Here is a 22,482-nt window from a genome sequence, read left to right as displayed (position 1 = left end):
CCAGCTACCTAACGCAGATGAAGATATTCTATCATCGTCTTTGTCATTTATTTCACGTCATTCATCTGTTAATACACATTTTTTGTTGTTTATTTTATTTATTTATCTTATTATGAATTACCCTCTTCCATTTCCCAGGCGTTGAGCCGTGCTCCCTAGCAGGCTTCAGAAATTAGGCGCTTTCTTCTTCTTCTAAGCAATAACACCTTTCCTTTCCCTGTTCTTCACTCTAACATCATTCTGCTACACCACTGTTACCTTTCCAATCCCACATTTAAACTCTGTTATGCGAGGCTGTGCCATATTTTATTTTCGCCCATTTTGCTTTCCTTCTTCATCACTCTTACAGCACTTCTCAGTAAAGTAAGTTTTCAGGAATACTAAATGACAAAGTTTCGCACATGTCGTTTGACACCTAATAAGAACATACACTGAAAGCTTTGTTGACATCACTAGAAAGAGAAAAATCACTAGCTGCTTTTGCATGGAGAAGTGCCTGTATGATCTGCCTCTCTACTTCAACATTGTGATCGGTGTTTTAAAGCAATAGCCATTCATTGTCTTCAGCAGCATGAAGTACTCAACTCAGTGAAACAAAAGTAGATATGTTGTCTTAAAAACATTTCTTTTGTATTTTCAGATTTCTTGCTAATAGAGACACTTTCCGAAGTCTGTCATTCAACTTTCTGGCAGGGCGATCCACTGCAGGTGAAATAGTAAGGGCAACAACCGCCGCGCTGTGGGATGTTGTCCAACCACTGTACATGAAGTTTTCTCAGACAACTAAGGAGTGGAAAAGGGTAATTAAGGACCATTCCTATCAGATTTTTCTTACTTTAGTGGCTTATGTGTATCAGTGGCATATGATGATTGCTGTGGTTTCGTCATTTTTTTTGAAAAATGTATTCACAAACAACTTATCATATTGAACTTTTAATCAACTACATTAGGTGGTATAAATTGAGTGCTTTTTTTTAATAAAGAAGTCAGTGTTCTTCATAGCCATATAACGTGCTGAAGTTACATAAATAATCAGAAATAAATTATTCCTCTCAGTCCACTGGAATGAGGCATGCAGTTGGTCCCTGCAAAGGAGCATGATAAAGTAGTTGCTTGGTAACATTAAAACATCGGCATATGAATGGCTGGCAGTGCACTTCTTTGTGAAATGACAACAGGAAGTATACACTGAGGTTGCAGTACTGGTAAAATAATTCGAGCGCGGCTTGAAAAGTACTTCGTTTTCAAAATTAGTACATTATAACTTGTCGAATTCATTAAAATTGCTATAGATTTCCTTGGCGCCCATTCAGGTAAATGACTGTGATGCAGTAGTAACTGCTTCTTGAATATTAAAAATATTCAGAATTTAATTTTATTGGTTCTGTGATAGTACGTAATATGTTTAAAGCAATTGGCCTATTTCAGACCAGCAGTGTGTGTTTTATAGCTGTGTTTGCTTCAATTATCTGCAAGCCACATCTCAGCTCCAGCTACCCATCTGCACAATTTTGTGCGTAATTGTCATATTTCATATTGCATTCCAGTGTTTATCATTGAACTAGCAATTTGTACCACTGAGTTCATCCATATTGATTTAATTTTTGTGGCTCTTTTTTGACGGATCTGAATTGCTGCAGATATTGAGGAATTTCGAAATTTTCCGAATTGTTTGGGAAGCATAGATAGGAATTATGCCATCATTGAATTCCCAAGGAATACCAGTGCAAGGAACCTAAACTACAAGGAAACCGTCAGTGTTGTTTTCCTTGCAGTGTGTGATGCACATTAAAGGTAAAATTCTTATTCTTACTGGCCTTCTCAAGCAGTAATGAGAACGAATAGGCAACTTGCTTGAAGTTCCACTCATGGTAACTCTTGACTTAATCATGTGGGCTTAAGGTATCATAACAAGCAGGTAGTAACACTCATTCAACATTGTTTTCAATGGTGATACAGTCACTTACATTCATGCTAAACCATGGGGTTACGCACTTGCACTATTACTTACACTCACAGATATTCAGAACTATTTTCATTTGTGCAGATAGATTTTACTAATAGTATACTGTTATCCCTTCCCTCTCTCTGGTACTCTTTACCACTGTCACTGCCATGCCTTAAAACCAGTCTACAGAAAGCAATGTTGCATCTACGACAACAGTATCACTCACTCTTTTTTTACACCTACAAGTTGACTGAGGAGGGAGTGAAGTCTCTGTGGTGTGCCGTATAACTATGTCTACTGGATCTTCTTTTTGGCTCTCCCACTATGTGTTTTTGGTTTTTTAGCGTGTATATGGCAACAGTATTGATGAGGACACGAAGCTTTTGGTGAGGAGGCTATGCCTGGTTATAAGACGTGATTTAAAGAGAGCAAAGTAGGTACAGACCAGTGTCGGATATCAAACGTCTAAGCGGAAGGCTTCAGAGTTTCGGTTGCTTGGTTTTTATTCTTTTACATGCCTTGACATCGCACAGTCACATACATCTAGCGTTTCACTTATATCAAAGCATCACAACCACAGCCCTGGCCAAACACATGACTTGTACATATACAGCCACATATAACAAAAAGGTGGATCATCCTGCACAATAATTATTCATTTGCGGTATGACCACTATGCTTATGAAATTTTTCTTCTATACTGTATTCTCATTTTTGGAGGATAATTGCATTATACAAGTTTTTACAGATGGCCATTACGTGTACTACTGGCCTCGCTATGGAGAACCAGCCCTTTGCACAAAGAGAACAGTATGTGTTCTCATACAGCCTTACCTATCACTGTATTCCAGATTTACATACATTGACATGGGCCACTATGGATGCGAGGGAGGCAGTGGAATTTTTTTAAAGGTCCCGTTTGCTGGATTGCTTCAACAGAGAACTGTTTGGAATTCCCCCGCCAGCAAATGTCGGAAGCGTAGGACTTACACCTTATGTATTTGTAGGAGATGAAGCCTCTCCCCAGAAGACTTTTATGATGCGACCCTACCCCCAGCGAGGCAAGTTTTGTTGTGCATGTGCTTGTGTGCAGCACAATTTTGTTCTTGATGCTGGGACCATTATACAAATACAAAGGAAATTCTAATAGTACTCTACCAATAAAATAAAACGGTAATAGAGTTCACGGTTCATGGATAATACACGGGTGAAATGGGAATAGTTAGACAGTATCTGCACTACTGAGACATATAATTACTGTAAACTCTGTGCACAGAGAGGAGTGTCAAAGGTAGCGCGTATAGTTCGGAAGTGTGCAACTATGCATACCAAAGCAGATTGGTGTGCAGCGACACTACGGACCCGAGCTAACGGGGGAGTTTCGACTCCCTCCTACGCCTAGCCGTGCGTGGCTTTGCCGTGTCCGGGGAAAAGTGACGTGAATTACGTGACGTGAATTACGAGGTAGTTCCCCAAAGCTCCGACACCAGTTTAAACCGAATACGTCTACGTCCAGAAGTAGTCCATGTAGTACGGATGAAACCGTACCATGCCCGCGACTTATGAACACTTCGAACTTTTTCCTTATTATCCACAACAGCGTGGGCTTTTTTTTCATTGACGTGATCATTTTTTTTTCTTTCATGACCACCTCTTATCAATCGACCGGGACGGTCTCTCTTGAAAGGGGGGAATTGACGCAAGGTAGGCTGGCAACTATAGTAGCCAGCATCTGAAGAGGACAACGAAGTAGATCTGTGGGCGCGTGCTCTGGTGTTCGCGTTTCTGGCCCTTGGGTTGCGAAAGTAAACGCCCTATTTTGTACCTGCGTGCCTGTGTCTTTGTGACAATATTAGCAACATACCAGACAGGATTGTAGCAGCACTCTTGGAGCTTTTGCTGAAAAGAGTTATAAAAGCAGTGCTCAAGTCAACCTAATTTTGTGTGCTGGCATAGCCAGTTACACATAACATCGCGGGGCTTTTTCACATAGAGCACAGCAATGGGGGCAGTCGGAAAAAACACGGTGTGCACTCGCCATCTCAGACGCCATGTCAAGAAATGTGCTTTCACCAGCATTCCTTTGAAACCAAAGTAGCGTGGCATCTACCATTTGTCACTCGAGTAATCAAAGCATACGAAGCCTCTAGCTTACAGTTCTCTTAGCTTCTGCCGCCACCCCTGATCAACTGTGATCTGAGGCTTTTTATCACCTTTTGTGAAGCCTGCTCTGATTGGCTAGTAAAGCAGATGCATGTACATCTGACTTTGCCACCTTTTTGCGCGCATTCGATTAACCAATTAGATGTGAAGTATAACTTGCACAAAGTAGTAAATATACATAAACAAAAATTAAATAAGATTCACTGAACAGCTGTTAAGCGTTCACTTTGTCTTACCTATAGGACTTCATGAACTATACTCTATGGCCACGGGAACGGATTTTCATTGATTTGTTGCGGTTGCTGAAGCGGCTATTCGGGCGCTCTGAAGGCGTCGTTGTTCACATATCCCAAGGACGATGGCCTCCCAGAAAGTCGGAGCGCAACCGCCGGAGGGCGCACAAGCCTCTGACCGAAATTTCAGGCGTTTCGAGCCGAGATATATCCTGCGCGATTATCTGCACAAATAAATTGCTGCGAAGAGCACATTCCCCGAGGAAAACCATCACTGGTTTCTGATGCCGTTGCAACACTTTTTCCAGGTTGTCCACGTAGTTCCTAATCTGATTTTTCACGTTTGCATAAACCGGAAAGCAAACGCGCGTTAAAAGTAACCACATCTGCAGCTCTGAGGGAGTCCGCCACAGTCCAACAACGCAGTCGAAGTTCGCATGAAAAGAAGCAGCGGCGCCACTTGGAGGCATCCGCGTGAAAGCTGACGCCGAAGCCTGGCCGACCGGTTCTAGTTTACTATAAGGAACCAGCGCTGGAGTTTCTACTGCCACTTTGATGGTGAAAGCGCGCACTTCTCAGCCCTCTTGCAGACGAGAGTGGCCGCTCGTAGAGGCGGTGTGGGCGCACATCACCGTAACAAAACCTAAGGGCACTGGCAGTAATGCAGCGTATTCAAGTGTAACATTATGTAGACAGGCGGATAACGTATAGGGAACCGAAGCTCAAGTTTGAGGAGCGATGACAACGCTGTGCCTGGCCCTGGTGGCGAGCTGTAGAACACTTGAGGAGATACGCGGGTGAGGTCGCAGGCGAGTGTGTTCCGCCGAAACGCGAGTGCGTGCGGCACGCGCGCAACGCATTTGCAGTCGGTGCGGCGATCTTGGGCGCCGTGCCGTCAGCTTGGCGCGCTAAAACGAGGCGCTCGCTGTGCGAAGTGTCCTTTCCGTGATGGAAGAACCGGCCCCACGGAAGCGTCGGTGAGGTCCGTAGTATTGTTCTGTGGGGGTTGCCACAACAATGCAGACATCACACCAAGGGAAGCTCCCCACGTGTAAAGCTGTATAAGTCTCCCCGAAAGTCACAGCCGGCGAACGCCGCCGCGTTCGTGAACGATAGAGCAAGCCTGACACCAGGTCTGAAAAAAAAATCCAGCATGCTGCTTCGCGGCGACGTAAGCGGGTCATGTGCCCACGGCACGGAGGACATGACTCTAAAACAACTCGGACATTTTAATTCCATGATCGTACAACTTTAGTTTTTATTTTTTAGCACGCCGCAAACGTTCGCACATTACCGTCCACGGCTGCTACTGCTAGATATATACCACATGAAAACAACAGTTATATGGTTTTCATATACGTCAACACAGGCCATCGACAGAGTACGAGGCTTCATATTGGCAAAATGAGACTTCCCTCAAGGCATAATAACGTCGTACATGTTATTATCACGGAGGACCCGAGAAATGCATTTTGCAGCGACTCGGGCCTCATGGCAGTATTAGTGACGTCAGTGCAAGCTCTATAACACATACGTCAAAATATTGTTGTTGCTTTAAAACCTACAAGTACGTTTTAAAGTGCTCTACTGACCCATCTATAAATGCAGTAAACTACTGAGTGTTGATGTGGCCTTTTATTTTTCTCTCGCTTTTTAATTTCTACTTCATTTTTTACTCTTTTTTATGCGGCGCTACTTTACAAATTGCAAACACTGTAATACACACCAGACTTATTTCGGAGAGAGCTTTTGTTGTTGGTTTTTTTCTAGAATTGCGACATGTTTTGTGTTTTGAACTCTATTATGGAAGCACTTAGTGAGGACGGGTGAGAATATGTTTTCCTATTCCTGCATATGCGCCACTGTCCTGTGAACTGTATTATTTTGTTGTCTAGCTAGGTGGCGCTGCTTTTTTTTCTTTTCGCAATATTTCTATATGTTCGCTTTGCTCCCTCTTCTTCGAGCTTGGGTGTCCTGCGGCGCCACCCGTGCTTGTAAACTTGCAATGGTATAATTTCCCAACCACCTGGTCCTTTGTGACTGCAGTGTACAGTAAATAAATATTCGTGATAAATGAATAGGACGTTGGGCACTCACAAAACAACCAACGTTATATTTCTGTGTATTTATCTACGAGGCAGACTCTCGTGCAAGTCAGCAAGGATGTACGAGACGCCAGCCCACATCGCAGTGCAAAGGTCTAGAACCTTGGCGTCATGAACAGTCATCGTGTCCCCGTCAGTGTGGTGGAAATAAAAATACCTCCCATTATGCGTAGTTAGCGAGGCGACAGGAAAACCTGCTTTGATCCACAGGCTGAGGTCCGGTGCATCTGCTCCGATCGTGAGCTCGGTTGCGTCGATATTGCTAAAGAGGCTTAGCACTTCCGCAATCACACATTTCGCTCGCTCACTGTGTCCACTAAATGCCAACCCCTTAGGCTTGAATGTGCCCGTATCGGATTCCATGGCGATGTTTATGCGTTCTTTCCTTTCGTCAGCGTGGTCTGCAAAATACTGTTCCGCACCCTTGATGCCAACTTCTTCAGCTGTCCATAAAACAGAGCGGACAGTACGACGCGGCTGCAGCCCAAGTCGACGAAAGACGTCCAGTGCTCGCCAAGAAATGAACGCGCCTCCACCATCATCCATGGCACCTTGACCGACGTCCCAAGAGTCGATGTGGCCGCTGATGATGACCACCTGCATTTAGAATGCGCGAAAATTTAGGTGCAGCAAGCTTCTGCACAAACAAATAAACCATCAGATCAAAGCATCAACGCTCCAATAAAGCAGGTAATGGCCGATTTGAATCCAGTGTGTGTGACCCCACTTACTGCGCATGTGCAACAACTGGCCCAAACAAAGCCAGAACGCCCTTAAGCACTAGGGCGTTCGGGCCTGTGTAAGACTACGTCGCCTCCCTTTTACCCTCTCTCAGCAATGAGGTGATGACGTCGGGGAACGAGATTGTTATATTCGCGATGAACCAACGTGTTGTATCGTAATCAGAAAGCGCTGGCACAGGCTCACGCGTTCTGATCTGCTTCATTGGCTGTGTAATCATGATATTAATGCGTAAGGATTGACGTCCCGAAGCCACCTTATGATTAACGAGAGACACCGTAGTGGAGGACTCCGGAAATTTTGACCACCTAGGGTTAATTAACATGCACCCAAGTCTGAGCACACGAGTGCAAAACATTTTCGCCTCTATCGAAAATGCAGCCGCCGTGGTCGGGATTTTACCTCGCGACCTGCGGGTTAGCAGCCGAGTGCATATCCAAAAGACTAACGCGGTGGGGCAAGTGGCTGAGTAAGAGGCTGTGCCCCCTCCTCCTTACACTCACTCAGCAATGACGTGATGGCGCCGGGGAACGAGATTCGGCCGACGCGCGATTAACCCACGGGGCGTGCTCTAATGAGTGAGCGAGACGAGTAACAGGAACAAAAACTACAGTGAATCCATGATGTGCCCGGGTAGGGTGCCCGAGATGAACGGAACTTTAAATCCACCTATGCGTTGCGTCGCATGCTGCTCATAGTTCCCTAAAATAGAAGATGAATGTATGGATGGAGAAACCTTATTTAAAATTTTGAGCGACACGGCTAGTGCAATATGATGTATTTTTTATGGTTAAGTGGCTTAGCAGGTGACACATCTTAAGAATATAATACCAACATACAAGGGAAGTATATATTCTTGTTCTGCAAAACGGGATGATTCCCTCACGCTACGCTAGCTACGGGCCTAGTTCATCAGTTGTTAGTGAGCCAGTATGAGATCTTAAAAGGAAAAGAAATAAGTGCAGGCACCGTTGTCGGAAAGTGAACCAGCGTCCTTGAGAAGTACCGTGCAACAGCTGAGCCGGTAAAATACTGTATTCACAATATCCAAATAGACTCCTTTAACTGAGCATCTACAATGAGCTCCGGTGAAACTTGCCAATGATCGCTATTTAAAACTCGCACGTGGGAGAAGCTCTACGCGCGTGTCTAGAAAAATCGCGCCATCAGCGGAACGTAGAATTCATCCTCCCCTCCGTGTATGAAGTCTACTGACAGCAGCGACAACGCGAGTGCACTTGGTATCGCTGTTCTTATTCGGTATACTTACAAGTCAACTACGGAATATTGTGCAAACCTCGCAAATCTTTCAAAACAATCTCAACAGACAAACCTCCGAAGAAATCGTGCTCTACACTAGGAATAGCTGCAACTCACAATCATACCAACTGGTGTACTTGTCACGGGGAGAGGGGCGGATAAATGAAAGTTTAACAACGGTTTTTTTTATTGCAAGCATGATCGTCCGTTCACTGGCTAGGATTCACAAGCGAGACATAAAAGTCTACTAAATATGTTAGCACCAGGGGTAACATCGCGATAAAATTGATTATGTTTTCTTTCTTCATATTCGGCTGAAGTTCGAGTCCCGCTATCTGTTCTTCCCCTGAAAATTTCACTTCGCTCTGCCCTGTTCATTTTTTTTCTTTTCTGATTGCCATTACCTGCTACGTTTTTATGGTGTAAGCTGAGGCTTTACTCATAACCTACCTCACAAAAAGAATGTCCTTATAGAGCCTCGCTGACTGCGTCGTCAAGACGCGCTCGTCACGCTATATACGCGTTGACCTGATCGTAAGCGATGTTCTCCTAGAAGAATTCAGTAAGACGGTTGCAGTCAAAATGCTATATCTTGAAATGGGCAACAAACAAAGCACGACTACCCGGCACATACGAATAACTTGAAAAATCCGAACTTAAATTGTGCCACCACTTACCTCGCGAGGTTTTTCCCATCCTGTTATTTCGGCTACCGTGTTTCGCGAGATCACTGCAGGTAAGTCCCTGTTTCGCATTATCAGCTTGATGACAGGAGTTGTGCCTGAGTGAAAGCGAGAAGAATTAGATATTTATCGCCAATGGACAAAGTGAGGTATCAACTATTATGAGTGATTCAGCCTGCTGCATAAAAGTGCCTCACTCGTTCATACCCTTGCGTCCAAGGGCAGTGAGGCAAGTGCTTTGTCGAGTGTAGCCACCGCAGCGAAAATCTCTCAGGAGAGGTCATGCTACGGAATGCCCGGGTATATGATATGAAAACTACGAATTTCTTTTAAAAACGCTTACAATGATTTATGACTAAAAAGTGGTTCTCTACCAAAGAACAATGCAGGGTGTAAAGGTATGATGTCGGTAGGTAATGGAAAGTGTTGTTTTCAGTTTCTAGCTGTTTGCACTTTATTAAAATGTGAAAAACTGTTAGTGCTTCGCAACATCTGTCACACAATGGTGGATCGCCACCGGACGAAAGATATGTGTTTGTCGTGTATGTGTGTCCTATCCTGGGCCTCGTTAGTATTACCTCTGTATGACGTGATTTGATACTGGCAGCCAATGGCCAACGTTTGGCTTAATGATGTGTAGTTTCCTGTTATTTCGGCTACCGTGTTTCGCGAGATCACTGCAGGTAAGTCCCTGTTTCGCATTATCAGCTTGATGACAGGAGTTGTGCCTGAGTGAAAGCGAGAAGAATTAGATATTTATCGCCAATGGACAAAGTGAGGTATCAACTATTATGAGTGATTCAGCCTGCTGCATAAAAGTGCCTCACTCGTTCATACCCTTGCGTCCAAGGGCAGTGAGGCAAGTTCTTTGTCGAGTGTAGCCACCGCAGCGAAAATCTCTCAGGAGAGGTCATGCTACGGAATGCCCGGGTATATGATATGAAAACTACGAATTTCTTTTAAAAACGCTTACAATGATTTATGACTAAAAAGTGGTTCTCTACCAAAGAACAATGCAGGGTGTAAAGGTATGATGTCGGTAGGTAATGGAAAGTGTTGTTTTCAGTTTCTAGCTGTTTGCACTTTATTAAAATGTGAAAAACTGTTAGTGCTTCGCAACATCTGTCACACAATGGTGGATCGCCACCGGACGAAAGATATGTGTGTGTCGTGTATGTGTGTCCTATCCTGGGCCTCGTTAGTATTACCTCTGTATGACGTGATTTGATACTGGCAGCCAATGGCCAACGTTTGGCTTAATGATGTGTAGTTTCCCCGCCATGGTGGTCTTGAGGCTAAGGTACTCGGCTGCTGACCCGCAGGTAGCGGGATCAAATCCCGGCTGTTGCAGCTGCATTTTCGATAGAGGCAGAAATGTTGTAGGCCCGTGTACTCAGATTTAGGTGCGCGTTAAAGAACCCTAGGTGGTCGAAAGTTTCGGAGCTCTCCACTACGACGTCTCTCACAATTATATAGTGGTTTTGAGACGTTAAACCCCAAAAATCAATCAATGATGTGTAGTTTGTTTTGTGTGTGTCTATCCCACTTGCTCTGCCAGTGGTCCCTGAACATTCGTTTGAGAGACGGCTTCAGATCAAAGGCCGGGATTGATATGGATGTATTGGCAGTGCTTTCGTTGACGAATGCAGCAAGCTGATCCGCCATCACGTTGCTTTGGATCTCAAGGTGCCCTGGCACCCAGCACACTACAACATGTTGTTTGAGTGTGTAGAGTGTGTATAAAATGGAGTAAAGTAAGACAATGACAGGGTTTTTCTTGTTTTGAAGGGTTTGCAGAGCCTTTACCACACTGAGGGAGTCCATATAAATTACTGCTTTTTGTATTTGTAATTGTTTGGTGTGTTAGCCACCACAAGTATCGCATAAGCTTTCGCTGTGAAGATACTTGTGCCTGGATGTAGAGGGCCAGCATCCGTAAAGGATGGGCCGACAGCAGCGAAGGACACAGAGGAGTTGGACTTGGAGGCATCTGTAAAGAAACTCAGGGCGTTTGTATTTGCGTTGAAGTTCCAGGAAGTATGTTCGGATATGGGCAATAGGCACATGTTTTGTAACTTCAAGGAAAGACAAATCGCAGTCTATAGTATGTCACTGCCACAGTGGTGGGTATGATACAGGAGCCATTAAACTGTGTTCAAGTGACACTCCAGTTTCCTCAGCTAGACCATTCAGGCGAACTGAGAAGGGATGCTTCATGTAAGGCCTGTTTTGAAATAGAATGGGGTTTGACAAATCATTATTATTAGAAGATTATGAGGGGTGCTTCTTGTCTGCTTTCACTTTAAAGAAATATACAAAAGACACGTAAGTTCTCTGCAGATGAAGCGACCATTGGTTTGACTAAACGTAAAGGCTTTCTACGGGGCTGGTGCAAAAAGCACCCGCAGAACGGCGGATGCCCAAATGGTGCACGAGGTCCAGCATCTTCAAAGCACTTTGAGTCGCAGACTGATAAAAACGGCCCCATATACTAAGCGGGTGCCAATGAGGCTGTTATACAGACTCATGAGACATTGCATGTCACTACCCCTCGTAGTGCGTGACAACACTTTTAAAACATTCATGGCTTTTAAACATTTTTTAAATACTTGATGTGTGGTACAAAGTTCAATTTGTTGTCCAAGATTAGGCCTAAGAATTTATGCTCGGCATTAACAGACAGACGTTGACCGTTCAGTTCAATGTCGGGTTCTGAGTACATGCCTCTCTTTCGGGAGAACAAGACACACGTGCTTTTTTGTGGGTTCAGACGGAATCTGTTTTCCTCTCCCCATTTTGAGACTTTGTTTAAACCTAACTGAACCTGCCGCTTACACATTGCTAGATTGCAAGATCTAAAACCAAGCTTGACGTCACCGACACATGTACAATATTGCGAGAGATGGGCAAGCGCAACGAGTTCATTTTGATGAGAAAAAGTGTGCAGCTAAGTACACCACTTTGCGGCACGCCTGTTTCTTCGACAAATGTTTGGGAAAGAACGCTGCCCACGCGGACACGGAATGTCTGGTTCGACAGGTAACTTTTGATTCTGTGAAACATTGTTCCGCGAACGCCAAGGCGGGACAGGTCTCTTAGTATTGCAAAGCGCCATGTTGTATCGTAAGCCTTTTCGATATCGAGGAACACAGAGAGAAAATATTGTTTATGGACAAAAGCGTCTCTGATCTGTGCCTCGATACGAACAAGGTGGTCTGTGGTGGATCTACTCTCTCGAAACCCGCACTGAAACAGGTCGAGTAAATTGTTCGTTTCAAGGAAGTGTACAAGTCGGCAGTTTATCATTGTTTCAAAGACTTTCCACAGGCAGCTTGTAAGTGCAATAGGCCTATAACTCGAAGCTGAAGAAGGGTCCTTGCCCTCTTTCGAAATGGGAATAATAATAGCCTCTTTTCAGGAGGTACGGATAGTGCCAAAAACCAGGTAGCTTTGTACAAAGTAAGGTTTTTGGGTTTTGATTGGTAGGTTTTTTAACAATTCATACACCACACGTTTAAAACCTGGGGCAGAAGTACTGCAGGAGTTCAGAGATTTTCGGAGCTCAGCTAAATTGAAAGATTGATTATATGCCTCGTATCTAGTGCATTCGTGTTCGAGTTTCTGCTTTTCTATTCTTCTACTATATTTTTGGAAGGTGTCAGTATAGTGTGACAAACTGGGCACCCGTTCGAAGTGTGCACCGAGAAAGTTTGCCAGATCTTCTAAGGTATCACCCTGAGTGTTTACGAGAGGAAGTGTGTGTACTTGTTTTCCTGCTATCCTGCCAACCAAGTTCCAGACTTTAGCGTCCTGTGTGTATGAATTGATCCCTGACAAAAACTTCTGCCCGCTTTCTCTTCTGGCCTGCCAACGCCTTCTCCTGCCTTGAGACTTTATTTTCTTAAAGGTGTCAAGATTTTTGGTTGTCGGTGAGTTCCGAAACAACCTCCATGCTCTGTTTTGCTGTTTGCGTGCGTTTCAGCATTCAGAGTTCCACCATGACACACGCCAATTTCCAAGGTGTCCATTTGTTTGTGCGATGCATTTTGTTGCAGTATCAATCACGTTATCTCTTCAAACTTCACAAATACCAGACGACTGGTGCAATGCTGTAGTAGTTCCTATACATAAATCAGGCCCCAAACTAGAAATAAGCAACTACCGCCCAGTGTCACTTACAAGTTCGTGCTGCAAAATAATGGAACATGTAATTTTCAAGGCCATAATAACTCACCTAGAAACAAACGAACTTCTCTACAAACAACAGCATGGTTTCAGATCAGGCCTCTCAACTATAACCCAATTAGCTGAATTAACCCATGACATAGCCAACGCAATCAACGATAACGTCCAATTAGATGCTATATTTTTAGACTTTTCTAAGGCGTTCGACGTTGTCCCACATCTGGATTTAGTCAAAAAACTATCGGCTTTTGGTATTGATATCAAAATAATATCCTGGATCAACAGCTTCTTAACTAAACGGAAACAAAGCGTTAAAATTGACAATCAGCTATCAGAACCACTTGATGTTTATTCTGGTGTACCTCAGGGATCGGTTCTTGCACCTCTGCTGTTTTTAATGTTTATTAACGACATCCACTTTTCCGTTGAGAACACTATTCAGATGCGTCTGTTTGCCGACGACTGTGTCGTGTACACAGTCGTGCGCAATTCAGACGACCAAACTAAACTTAACAATTCACTTCAGGCAATTTATTCCTGGTGCAATACTTGGGGCATGAAACTAAACACATCAAAAACGCATTGCATTTCTTTTACAAATAAGAAAACCCCCCTTAACTATACATATAGGATTGGAAACTCAATTATCGAAAAATGCAATCAAGTAAAATACCTAGGCATTACACTCACGCCGAACCTTAACTGGGAACCACACATTTTGGCCATGTGTCAGAAAGCGGAAAAGAAGTTATCTTTCTTGAGAAGAAAACTGCGCAATGCACCACCACATATTAAAATAAATGCCTACAAAACACTAATTAGACCATGTTTAGAGTACGCCGATCTCATCTGGAGTCCACATCAAAAGTACCTGATTAGTAAAATAGAACGAATACAAAAATTGGCAGTAAGGTTCGTATATTCAGAATTCGCGAGGCAGTCCAGTACCGCAGATTTACTCGCGAGGGCAAACTTAAAACAACTTTTTCAACGCAGAATAATGTCACGATTAAAATTCCTTTACCAATTATATCATGGTCATTTCCACATATCACGCTCTCATTACCTGCAAGATCCGCCTAAACAATCATTCCGACTAAATCATTCTAAAACAATACGCCAACCCTTAAGTCGCGTAAACGCTCACAAACATTCACTTTTTCCGTCGGCTATCTCCCTCTGGAACAGCCTACCCAATGACATTGTTTGTTGTAGTACGATTGACTCTTTCATCAACCGCATACAGTGTATTGAATTTGCACCATGATTTTTTTGTTCATTTTTTTTTCTTTTTCTCTGGCAATGTATGTATTTCGATGTATCTGTGTACCCACTCCTGCTTGGGCCGTGAAGGGCCTGCAGTATATTCAAATAAAAAAAAAATCAAAAACGCTGTGAAGTAGTTGACAGCAACATCAATGCTCAAAGTACGTATGCCACACCAGGCTAAACGAGCGATGATATAAAACTGTTCCCTGTAGGCTCTGTTTATGGGCCATTCGGGAACATGTGGTGGACACTCAGTTGCTGTAGTTGTGCTCAAAACTACGGGGAAGTGGTCACTACCGCGCAGATTACTGACGACTTTTTACTGGAGTAGAGGCACAAGAGATGGAGATACTATGCTTAGGTCTATGGAGGAGTAAGTGTTATTAGCGAGATTATAATAGGTTGGTTTTTCGATTTAGGAGACATGCGCTCGACTAGAGAAGGAACTGTTGAATCAGTCGACCTCGCGGGTCACAACGAGAGTCACCCCATACCCTGCTATGCGCATTAAAGTCTCCAATGAGAACAGACGGCTCCGTAAGTTCAGTAACTAAAGAGTGTAAATCGCGTTTTTGCACCTGATAGCTAGGAGAAACGTAAATAGTGCAGATTGTGGTCAGTTTATCAAAAAGAACCGCTCGAACAGCCACTGCCTCAAGGGATGTTTGGAGTTGGAAGTGTGTGCATGCAATCCCTTGATTCACTATAAAGGAAACACCTACGGATGATGTGATGGCATCATCATGGTCCTTTCGGAAAATAACGTATTTACGAAGAAACATTGTGTGCTTTGAATTAAGGTGTGTTTCTTGTACCCACAGCACTTTTGGTGAGTGCTCGTGTAAAAGTTCTTGGATGTCGGTAAAGTTTCTGAGAATGCCCCAGATGTTCTATTGTATAATTTGAGTGTTCATGGTGAATGTAAGATAGTGCAGCGTGTACTAAAAGCGAGTGGCTGTTTAGACAGGACGTAACAGGGCCGTTACCAGGACCTGTTATCTGCTTTTTTTGTCTTTCTTCTTGGTGCGCTCCAAGGAGCCATGCCGCTCTTTCTGCACCAGAGGTACCGACTTATCCATTGCATCCTCGGAGGCACTGGATGCCCACACGTGTGGGCTATTAGTTCGAATTTCGGGCCTCGCGTGGTGAGGTGAGGCCTTGAGACCTGAGGACTCGGGAGTCTCAGGTCTCTTTTAGGGAGTAGGTGGGATAGCCTGAACAACAGCCGCCTCGCGGGCAGGTGCCACAACCACCAGCTCGCTATGCGCGGGCCGAAGGAGTGGCGAGGGCTGGTGCGGCGGTGCCCCCTGACGCGCCGCATCAGCGTATATAGGTCCATAGAAAGGTGTGACTTCGCCGTGCTTCCTTAAATGAAACGTTCTCCTTCACCTTTACTGTAATTATTTCTTTTTCTTTTTTCCATTATGTGCAGGAGTGTGAATATGCGGCATGGTTTCCTTCGCAGTTTACACAGAGTGGCGGTTGTTTTCAGATCTCAGACACGTGGCCTAGGACTCCACATTGTGCACAAGTATGGCGAACATGACAGGTTTTAGAGCCATGTCCATACCACTGGCATTGAAAGCAACGACGAGGGTTTGGTATGTACGGCCTGATAGATGTCATCGTGTACCCTGTTTGAGTAGATTCTTGTAGTTTACTGGAAGCAAACATGAGTATTAAGTGTTTCGTCGGTGTTTCCCTAATATCTCTTCTGATGATAATTCTCTGTACATTAGTGACATTTTGGCTCTTCCACCCTTCCAAACGTTCAGTTTTTTTCAGGTCAAGTAAGTCTGCGTCAGATACCACTCCGCGAGTGATGTTCATACATCTGTGTGGTGTTACGGTGATCGGTACGTCACCAAACGTTGAGAGGCTGTCTACCTTTACAAATTGTGCTTTGTCCCTAATTTCGAAGAGAAGGTCTCCGCAAGCCATTTTGGTTACTTTGTATCGAGCCCCGACAGTTTCAGTAAGACACCTGACAACTACGAAAGGAGATATGGTCCTGGCTTGCTTTCCGGTTTTTTCACAGTGAATGACTTGGAAGTGGGGAAATGTTTCTATTGGCTGGTTGAAGAAATTTATGTCATCGGTGCGTACCCGCTTTAGGCTGGTACGATCAGACAGTAGGGGAAATGCTCCATGCATGCCGTTCTCATTTTTGTTCAACAGTGTTGGCGGCTACCAACCACGGAGCCCAATAAGGGGACGCTGCAAGTTTGCATGTGCTGCAAGCTTGCAGACGTCAGCCGTACAACACTGCCATAATCCGATGCGCCAAGACCAAGGTAGGCTATTTGCACAGGGTTAGCCCTTGCCGCCAGGAAAATTGGAAGTAAACAGAAGAGATTAGTACACAGGACAGACTAAAAGTGACAAATAAAGACGAAGTTGTAGGGGAGAGAGATAGGAAAGGCGACTGCCCATTTCCCCTGGGTGAGTCAGCCCAGGGGTGCCGTCTACGTGAAGCTGGGGCCAAAGGGGTGTGTTACCTCTGCAGAGGGGCCATAAAGGTCCGATCACTCAGTGTCAGCTCAACCCCCAGGATCCCCTTTTCCCCGGACACGGCAAAGCCACGCATGGCTAGGCGTGGGAGGGAGCCGAAACCCCCCGTAAGCTCGGGTCCATGGTGTCGCTACACACCAAACGCCTGCTTACACAGGCGTTCCTGTGGGTGCCGCTAAAATACTGCAATCGCGATATCCAAATGGGCTCCTTTAACTGAGCGTCTGCGATCAGCTCCGGTGAATCTTGCCAATAATTGCTATTCAAAACTCGCACGTGGTAGAAACTCTACCGCACTTGTCCATAACAATCGTACGAGCAGCGGAAAGTATAACCCACCCTCTCCTCTGTTTATGAAGTCAACTGCCAGCAGTGTCAACGCGAAGATATCCGTGAATTTGGAAATTTCACAGATAGCAAACTATGATACAGAGACATACGAACTACAAAAGAGATCCTACAATTACAGACCCTACCATTAGCGACAATACACGTTTTTAAAGAGCAACCGGATATTTATAACCAGCTGTAAAGAACACTTTACTGTTCGAATAACTACCGGAATAAACATCTTTAACGTTGTGACATGCAGAGCAGGAAAGTGTGGTTTATGAACAAATATGTGGGTATCTGCACAGTTCCCGCCCAAGTCCTTTAGAAGGGATTGAAGGTTGTCGGATGGAAAGAAATATTGCTGTTCGTCCTTTTGTTGCTTTACCGGAACCAAATGTATGAACAACGCAATCTAAAAAGAGCTACAGCGTAAGTACGGAGGCAAAAAACAAGATTAGAAAAGAGCGCTGTTTTCCACGTTCTATCCTTGTTTTTTGCTTCCATAGTTACGCTGTAGTTACTTTTAGGTTGCAATGTTCGTATATTCTGTTATGTCCTACAACTTGCCCGGGTTTGCGCACATCCTAATTTCTTCGCCAGAAGCGACTACAAAACAGTTGCTACCAATTTTCGGACATTTCCATTGTGTGAGGGATCTCATGCCGAATCTACGAGACGATTACAGGCACGCCGTAGAAAAGGACTCTGGAAGTTCCCACCATCTAATGCTCTATACTATGCCGGGGTATTGAACGGTGCGCGGGCCTCTGGCATTTGGCGAGCCTCTGGCACCATCGCGACAGGTAACTAATCCGCGCCCTCCAAATCACCTGCCGAATACAGTAGCCCCTACTTCCACTTCGGAGGATATCATTAAACGATGTCACTCTTGTTCCGTCTGGGGAGGTCTGAAGAATCGAAAGCAGCATTTGCTTACCTGTTGGTCATTTTTGCTGAACATTCTTCTTCGTTTGATTTTTTTTCATTTTTATCGCATATGCCACCAACGCCACCAGTGACGTCGCTTAACGCAGGGATGTGCGCCTAGTAGCTACGCCCAAAAATGTGACAGCATTGTCACACCAACAACACAGTACACATGAAACATTGAGAGAACCTACATTCGACCAGAAGAAAAGCTTGTGTTGAAAGTTAGGAAAAGAGAGCCGTACTACTAGAAAAAAAACGCCAGGCCTGCGCGGAACAAGCAGCATTGACTCAGCAAAAGTGGCAATAGCGGCCTTTCAAAAATGCTGTTTTGCTAAGGCGTTTATTAGCCGGTAACCAGCGACCTTAAGATACGGCGGCAGTCACGGCCAAGCACGTACCCTCAGCGCGAGCGGCGTCCTTGTTGGGTATCCCCACTAGAAGGCACTCAAGGGTTCAAGCCATTTCAGAGTTCAGAGGCTTCGCTACAATTACCCCGGGGTCTAAGAGGGAGCCGCCTGGCGACCTAACAGCTTTTTACTATGAGCGGGTGACAATAAGCCTTCAGCCGCTCCACTTGACGATGTCGCGCCCGTGGCGGCGCATGTCCGAGGATTGTTCAACGGGTTCCACCAGATAGTTGACCGGAGTTGTGCGCTCGATGACACGGTAGGGGACTTCGTATTTGGAAAGTAGCTTGAAAGAGAGGCCAGCTACAGAGGTCCGGATCGAGAGGCATACAAGCACACTAGGAAAGAACGTGGGCTTAAAAGTGGTGGAGCCATAACGAATAATCTTCTACCGCTCATGCTCTTGCGTTGTAAGAGTCTTGGCAAGCTCGCGACAATCTTCAGCAAGCCTGACTGTTTCAGAAATAGGTGCACACTCAAATGGATCCGGCATGTACGGGAGTGTCGTGTCCATGGTATGCAACGAGTACCTTCCGTACAGCAAGAAGAAAGGTAAAAAACAGGTCGTGCGATGAGGGACAGTGTTGTAGGCGTAGTTGACGAAAGGCAGTATATATCCCAATACGTGTGGTTGGCGGTGACGTACAGCGAAAGCATGTCGCCGAGGGTGCGATTAAAGCGTTCGGTGAGGGCATTCGTCTGCGGGTGGTAAGCCACTTGCGTTTGCGGTGAACAGTTTTGCGGTGGACAGAATGACTCTCCGTCAGAATGGCTTCGACGACTTCCGACAAAAAGACACGGCCTCAATCGCTGGAAAGCTCTTTGGTTGGTCCGTGGCGCAGTATGAATTGATGCAGCAGGAAGGACGCAAGATTGCGCGCAGTAGCCGCAGGGAGAGCAGTGGTTTCGGCGCATCGCGTTAAATGGTCTACGGCAACGATGGCCCAGCGGTTACCAGCTGACGTCAGAGAAAGTGGCCCATACAAATAAAAGCCTACGCGCCCAAGCGGACGGCCAGGGCGAGGTAACGGTTGCAGACCGGCGTGCGACCGACATATGTGCTGACGGTTTGCGGCGTTGGCAAGCAAGGCAAAAGCGAACGAACTGCTGCATGTAGCGGTACATCCCGCACCAGAAGTAGCGTTGTCGAATGCGGTGGTAAGATTTGGATACCCCAGAGTGAGCGCATTGCGGATCAGAATGGAAAGATTCACATATCTCCGACCGCAGACTTCGGGGTATCGCGAGTAACCACTGCCGGCCATCGGCACCGTATTTGCGTCGGTGTAGTAGGCCGTCAAGGATGGCAAAAAGGTGAGCTCGACGACGCAAGGCACGCGTGGATGGTGTTGCGGACGGATCAGAGAGCAAGTCGATCAGCGTGGTGATTCAATTATCTTTTCGCTGTTCGGTAGCGAGGATGTCAACATCGATTGCAGGAACATTAATTGAGGTTACTGAGCTGGGCACGTAGTCTTCAGGCAGAGGGGAGCGCGAGAGGGCATCGGCGTCAGCATGCTTGCGTCCGTTGTTGTACAGCACGCGGATGTCGTAGTCTTGTAAGCGAACAGCCCGACGGGCGAGACGGCCTGAGGGATCCTTCAATGATTACAGCCAGCATAGTGCAGGGTGGTCGGTAACGACATCAAACCGGCGACCATACAAATAAAGTTGAAACTTTGTAAGGGCCTAGACGATCGCCAGGCACTCTTTCTCCATGACGGTGTAGTTAGTATCGGCTCTCATGAGCGTACGGCTTGCATATGCTACAAAATATTCAGGGCATCCGGGTTTGCACTGCGCCAGGACAGCGCCGAGGCCTACATCGTTGGCGTCCGTGTGTAGCTCCGTTGGGGCCGTAGGGTCGTAGTGGCGTAGAATGGGTGGAGACGTCAACAAATGGCGGAGCTTTGCGTACGCGTCGTCGCACTCGGATTGCCACGAATGGAGGGGCCCGTAACTTTCAAGGAGCTTCGTCAGCGGTGATATGATCATGGCGAAGTTTTGTATGAAACGTCGGAAGTATGAGCACAGGCCCACGAAACTACGCAGTTCTTCGACGAACGCAGGTTTGGTGAATTCGGCCACCGCCCGAAGCTTGGCCGGGTCAGGAAGAATGCTGCTTTGGACAAGACGTACCTTAGGATGGTGAGCTGCCGTACTGCAAAGCGGCACTTCTTCAAATTTCGTTGCAGGCTGGCATTGCTCACACGTGCGAAAACTTCTTTCAGACGTTCCCGGCTGCAGCGGCTGCATTTTCGATGAAGCCGGAAATGTTGTAGGCCCGTGTGCTCAGATTTGGATGCAGGTTAAAGAACCCCAGGTGGTCAAAATTTCCGGAGCCCTCCACTACGGCGTCTCTCGTAATCGTATGGTGGTTTCGGGACGTAAAACCCCATATATCAATCAATTCTTTCAGACCTTGGAGGTGCGTGGAAAAATCCGGAGCAAAGACAACGACATTGTCGAGGTAGCACAAGCATTTGTACCATTTCAAGTTGCGCAGAACGATGTCCATCATGCGCGCAAAGGTCCCGACATCGAAATATGAACGATATTTTTGCAACAGGTCCAGAAGCTGGGAACGCTGTACCGCCGTAAGGTTGTCAGCAATAGTGGGGCCAAATAAATCGGCAGATGACGAATCAGAAGTAGAAACAGCATTGATGGTACACGAACTGGGACAACACGAGTCATCAGGTACGTCCAGAACTTGTACGTCGTCGACCGGTTCCACTCTGCCGAGACGTTCCCCTCAAAGCAAGGTAACAGTGTACGGGAGTGGGTTGGTTACAAAAATAGCGGCGTTGCCCTGACTGATTTTGCACGGTCGCGAAAGGTACAAGCAACCCTTTTCTGCTACAAGCGCGGTCAGATGACAAACCGAGTGCAATTGTGTCGGAGAGACCGGCGCAGTACACCGACACAGCTGTCGTCGAGTTCGGAGGAACTATTGTATTGTCTTTCTTGAAAATCTTGCTCAGTGTCGAGGGACTGTCATCTGGCGTCAAATGCGAAAAGGGTGAGAGTACGCGGCGGAGGCACAATGGATGACGGCGTCGTGGCGGCAGAAAAAATCCTATCCCAGGATGACGTCATGCGAGCATGCCGGAATGACGCTGAACTGGGCGACATACAGAACGTCCTGCTGTACGATGAATACAATGCGAACTAGCAGTACAGAGGGACAACCCAAAAAGTGGCGCCGTCACTTTTCAAAGTAAGCGTCAAAGTTTTTCGTCCATAGCTGATACGGCAGCTCCAGTGTCATTAAGAGCCGATGCCCGAACACCGTCCACAAACACGTCAATGACATTCGAGGGGCTACTCTGAGGGCTTTCACATTGTGATAGCGTCGCAGTCCTTGCCTCGGGGACAGCGACGACTGGTTTTCCTGCTCATGGGCAGCCGAACTTGGCCGCATAAAGGACAAGGAACGACGTCGTGGAGACGGCGACCTTCGAGGAGGAGATGGACCTGGGCAAGACGGCGGTGGCATAAATGGTGGTTCGTCGTGATAGGCACGGCTGAGTTGGCCAACCACAGGCAGATAAATGAGAGCCGGCTGTACGCGAGAGCAATAACGTGCTACGTGACCGGCGTAACCGCAGGCAAAGCATATGGGTCGGTTTTCGGGTGTGCGCCATTGGTTCGCCGGGGTAGGTCTCACCCATGTCGCAAGAGCCGATGGACGAAGCAGTGGATGGAAAGGGT

The 22,482-nt window shown here is 46.0% G+C and overlaps 1 protein-coding gene across 1 annotated transcript in view; it reads right to left on the bottom strand.

The window, feature by feature from the left end:
* Positions 1-6,470: 6,470 nt before the first annotated feature.
* The window catches only part of LOC142803131 (carboxypeptidase Q-like), a 74,445-nt gene continuing 58,433 nt past the window's right edge, over positions 6,471-22,482 (bottom strand). Inside the window, exons 6-7 of the mRNA XM_075888234.1 lie at positions 9,128-9,231; positions 6,471-7,046 (exon numbers count right to left, since the gene is read on the bottom strand). Of these exons, the coding sequence (XP_075744349.1) occupies positions 6,471-7,046; positions 9,128-9,231 (680 nt within the window). The remainder of the gene's footprint in view (positions 7,047-9,127; positions 9,232-22,482) is intronic.

The sequence above is a fragment of the Rhipicephalus microplus genome, chromosome 3, assembly GCF_043290135.1.
Source record: "Rhipicephalus microplus isolate Deutch F79 chromosome 3, USDA_Rmic, whole genome shotgun sequence".
NCBI classification, from domain to species: domain Eukaryota; kingdom Metazoa; phylum Arthropoda; class Arachnida; order Ixodida; family Ixodidae; genus Rhipicephalus; species Rhipicephalus microplus.
The sequence above is the reverse complement of the archived record's forward strand: the minus strand, read 5'-3'. Positions and strand labels throughout refer to the sequence as shown.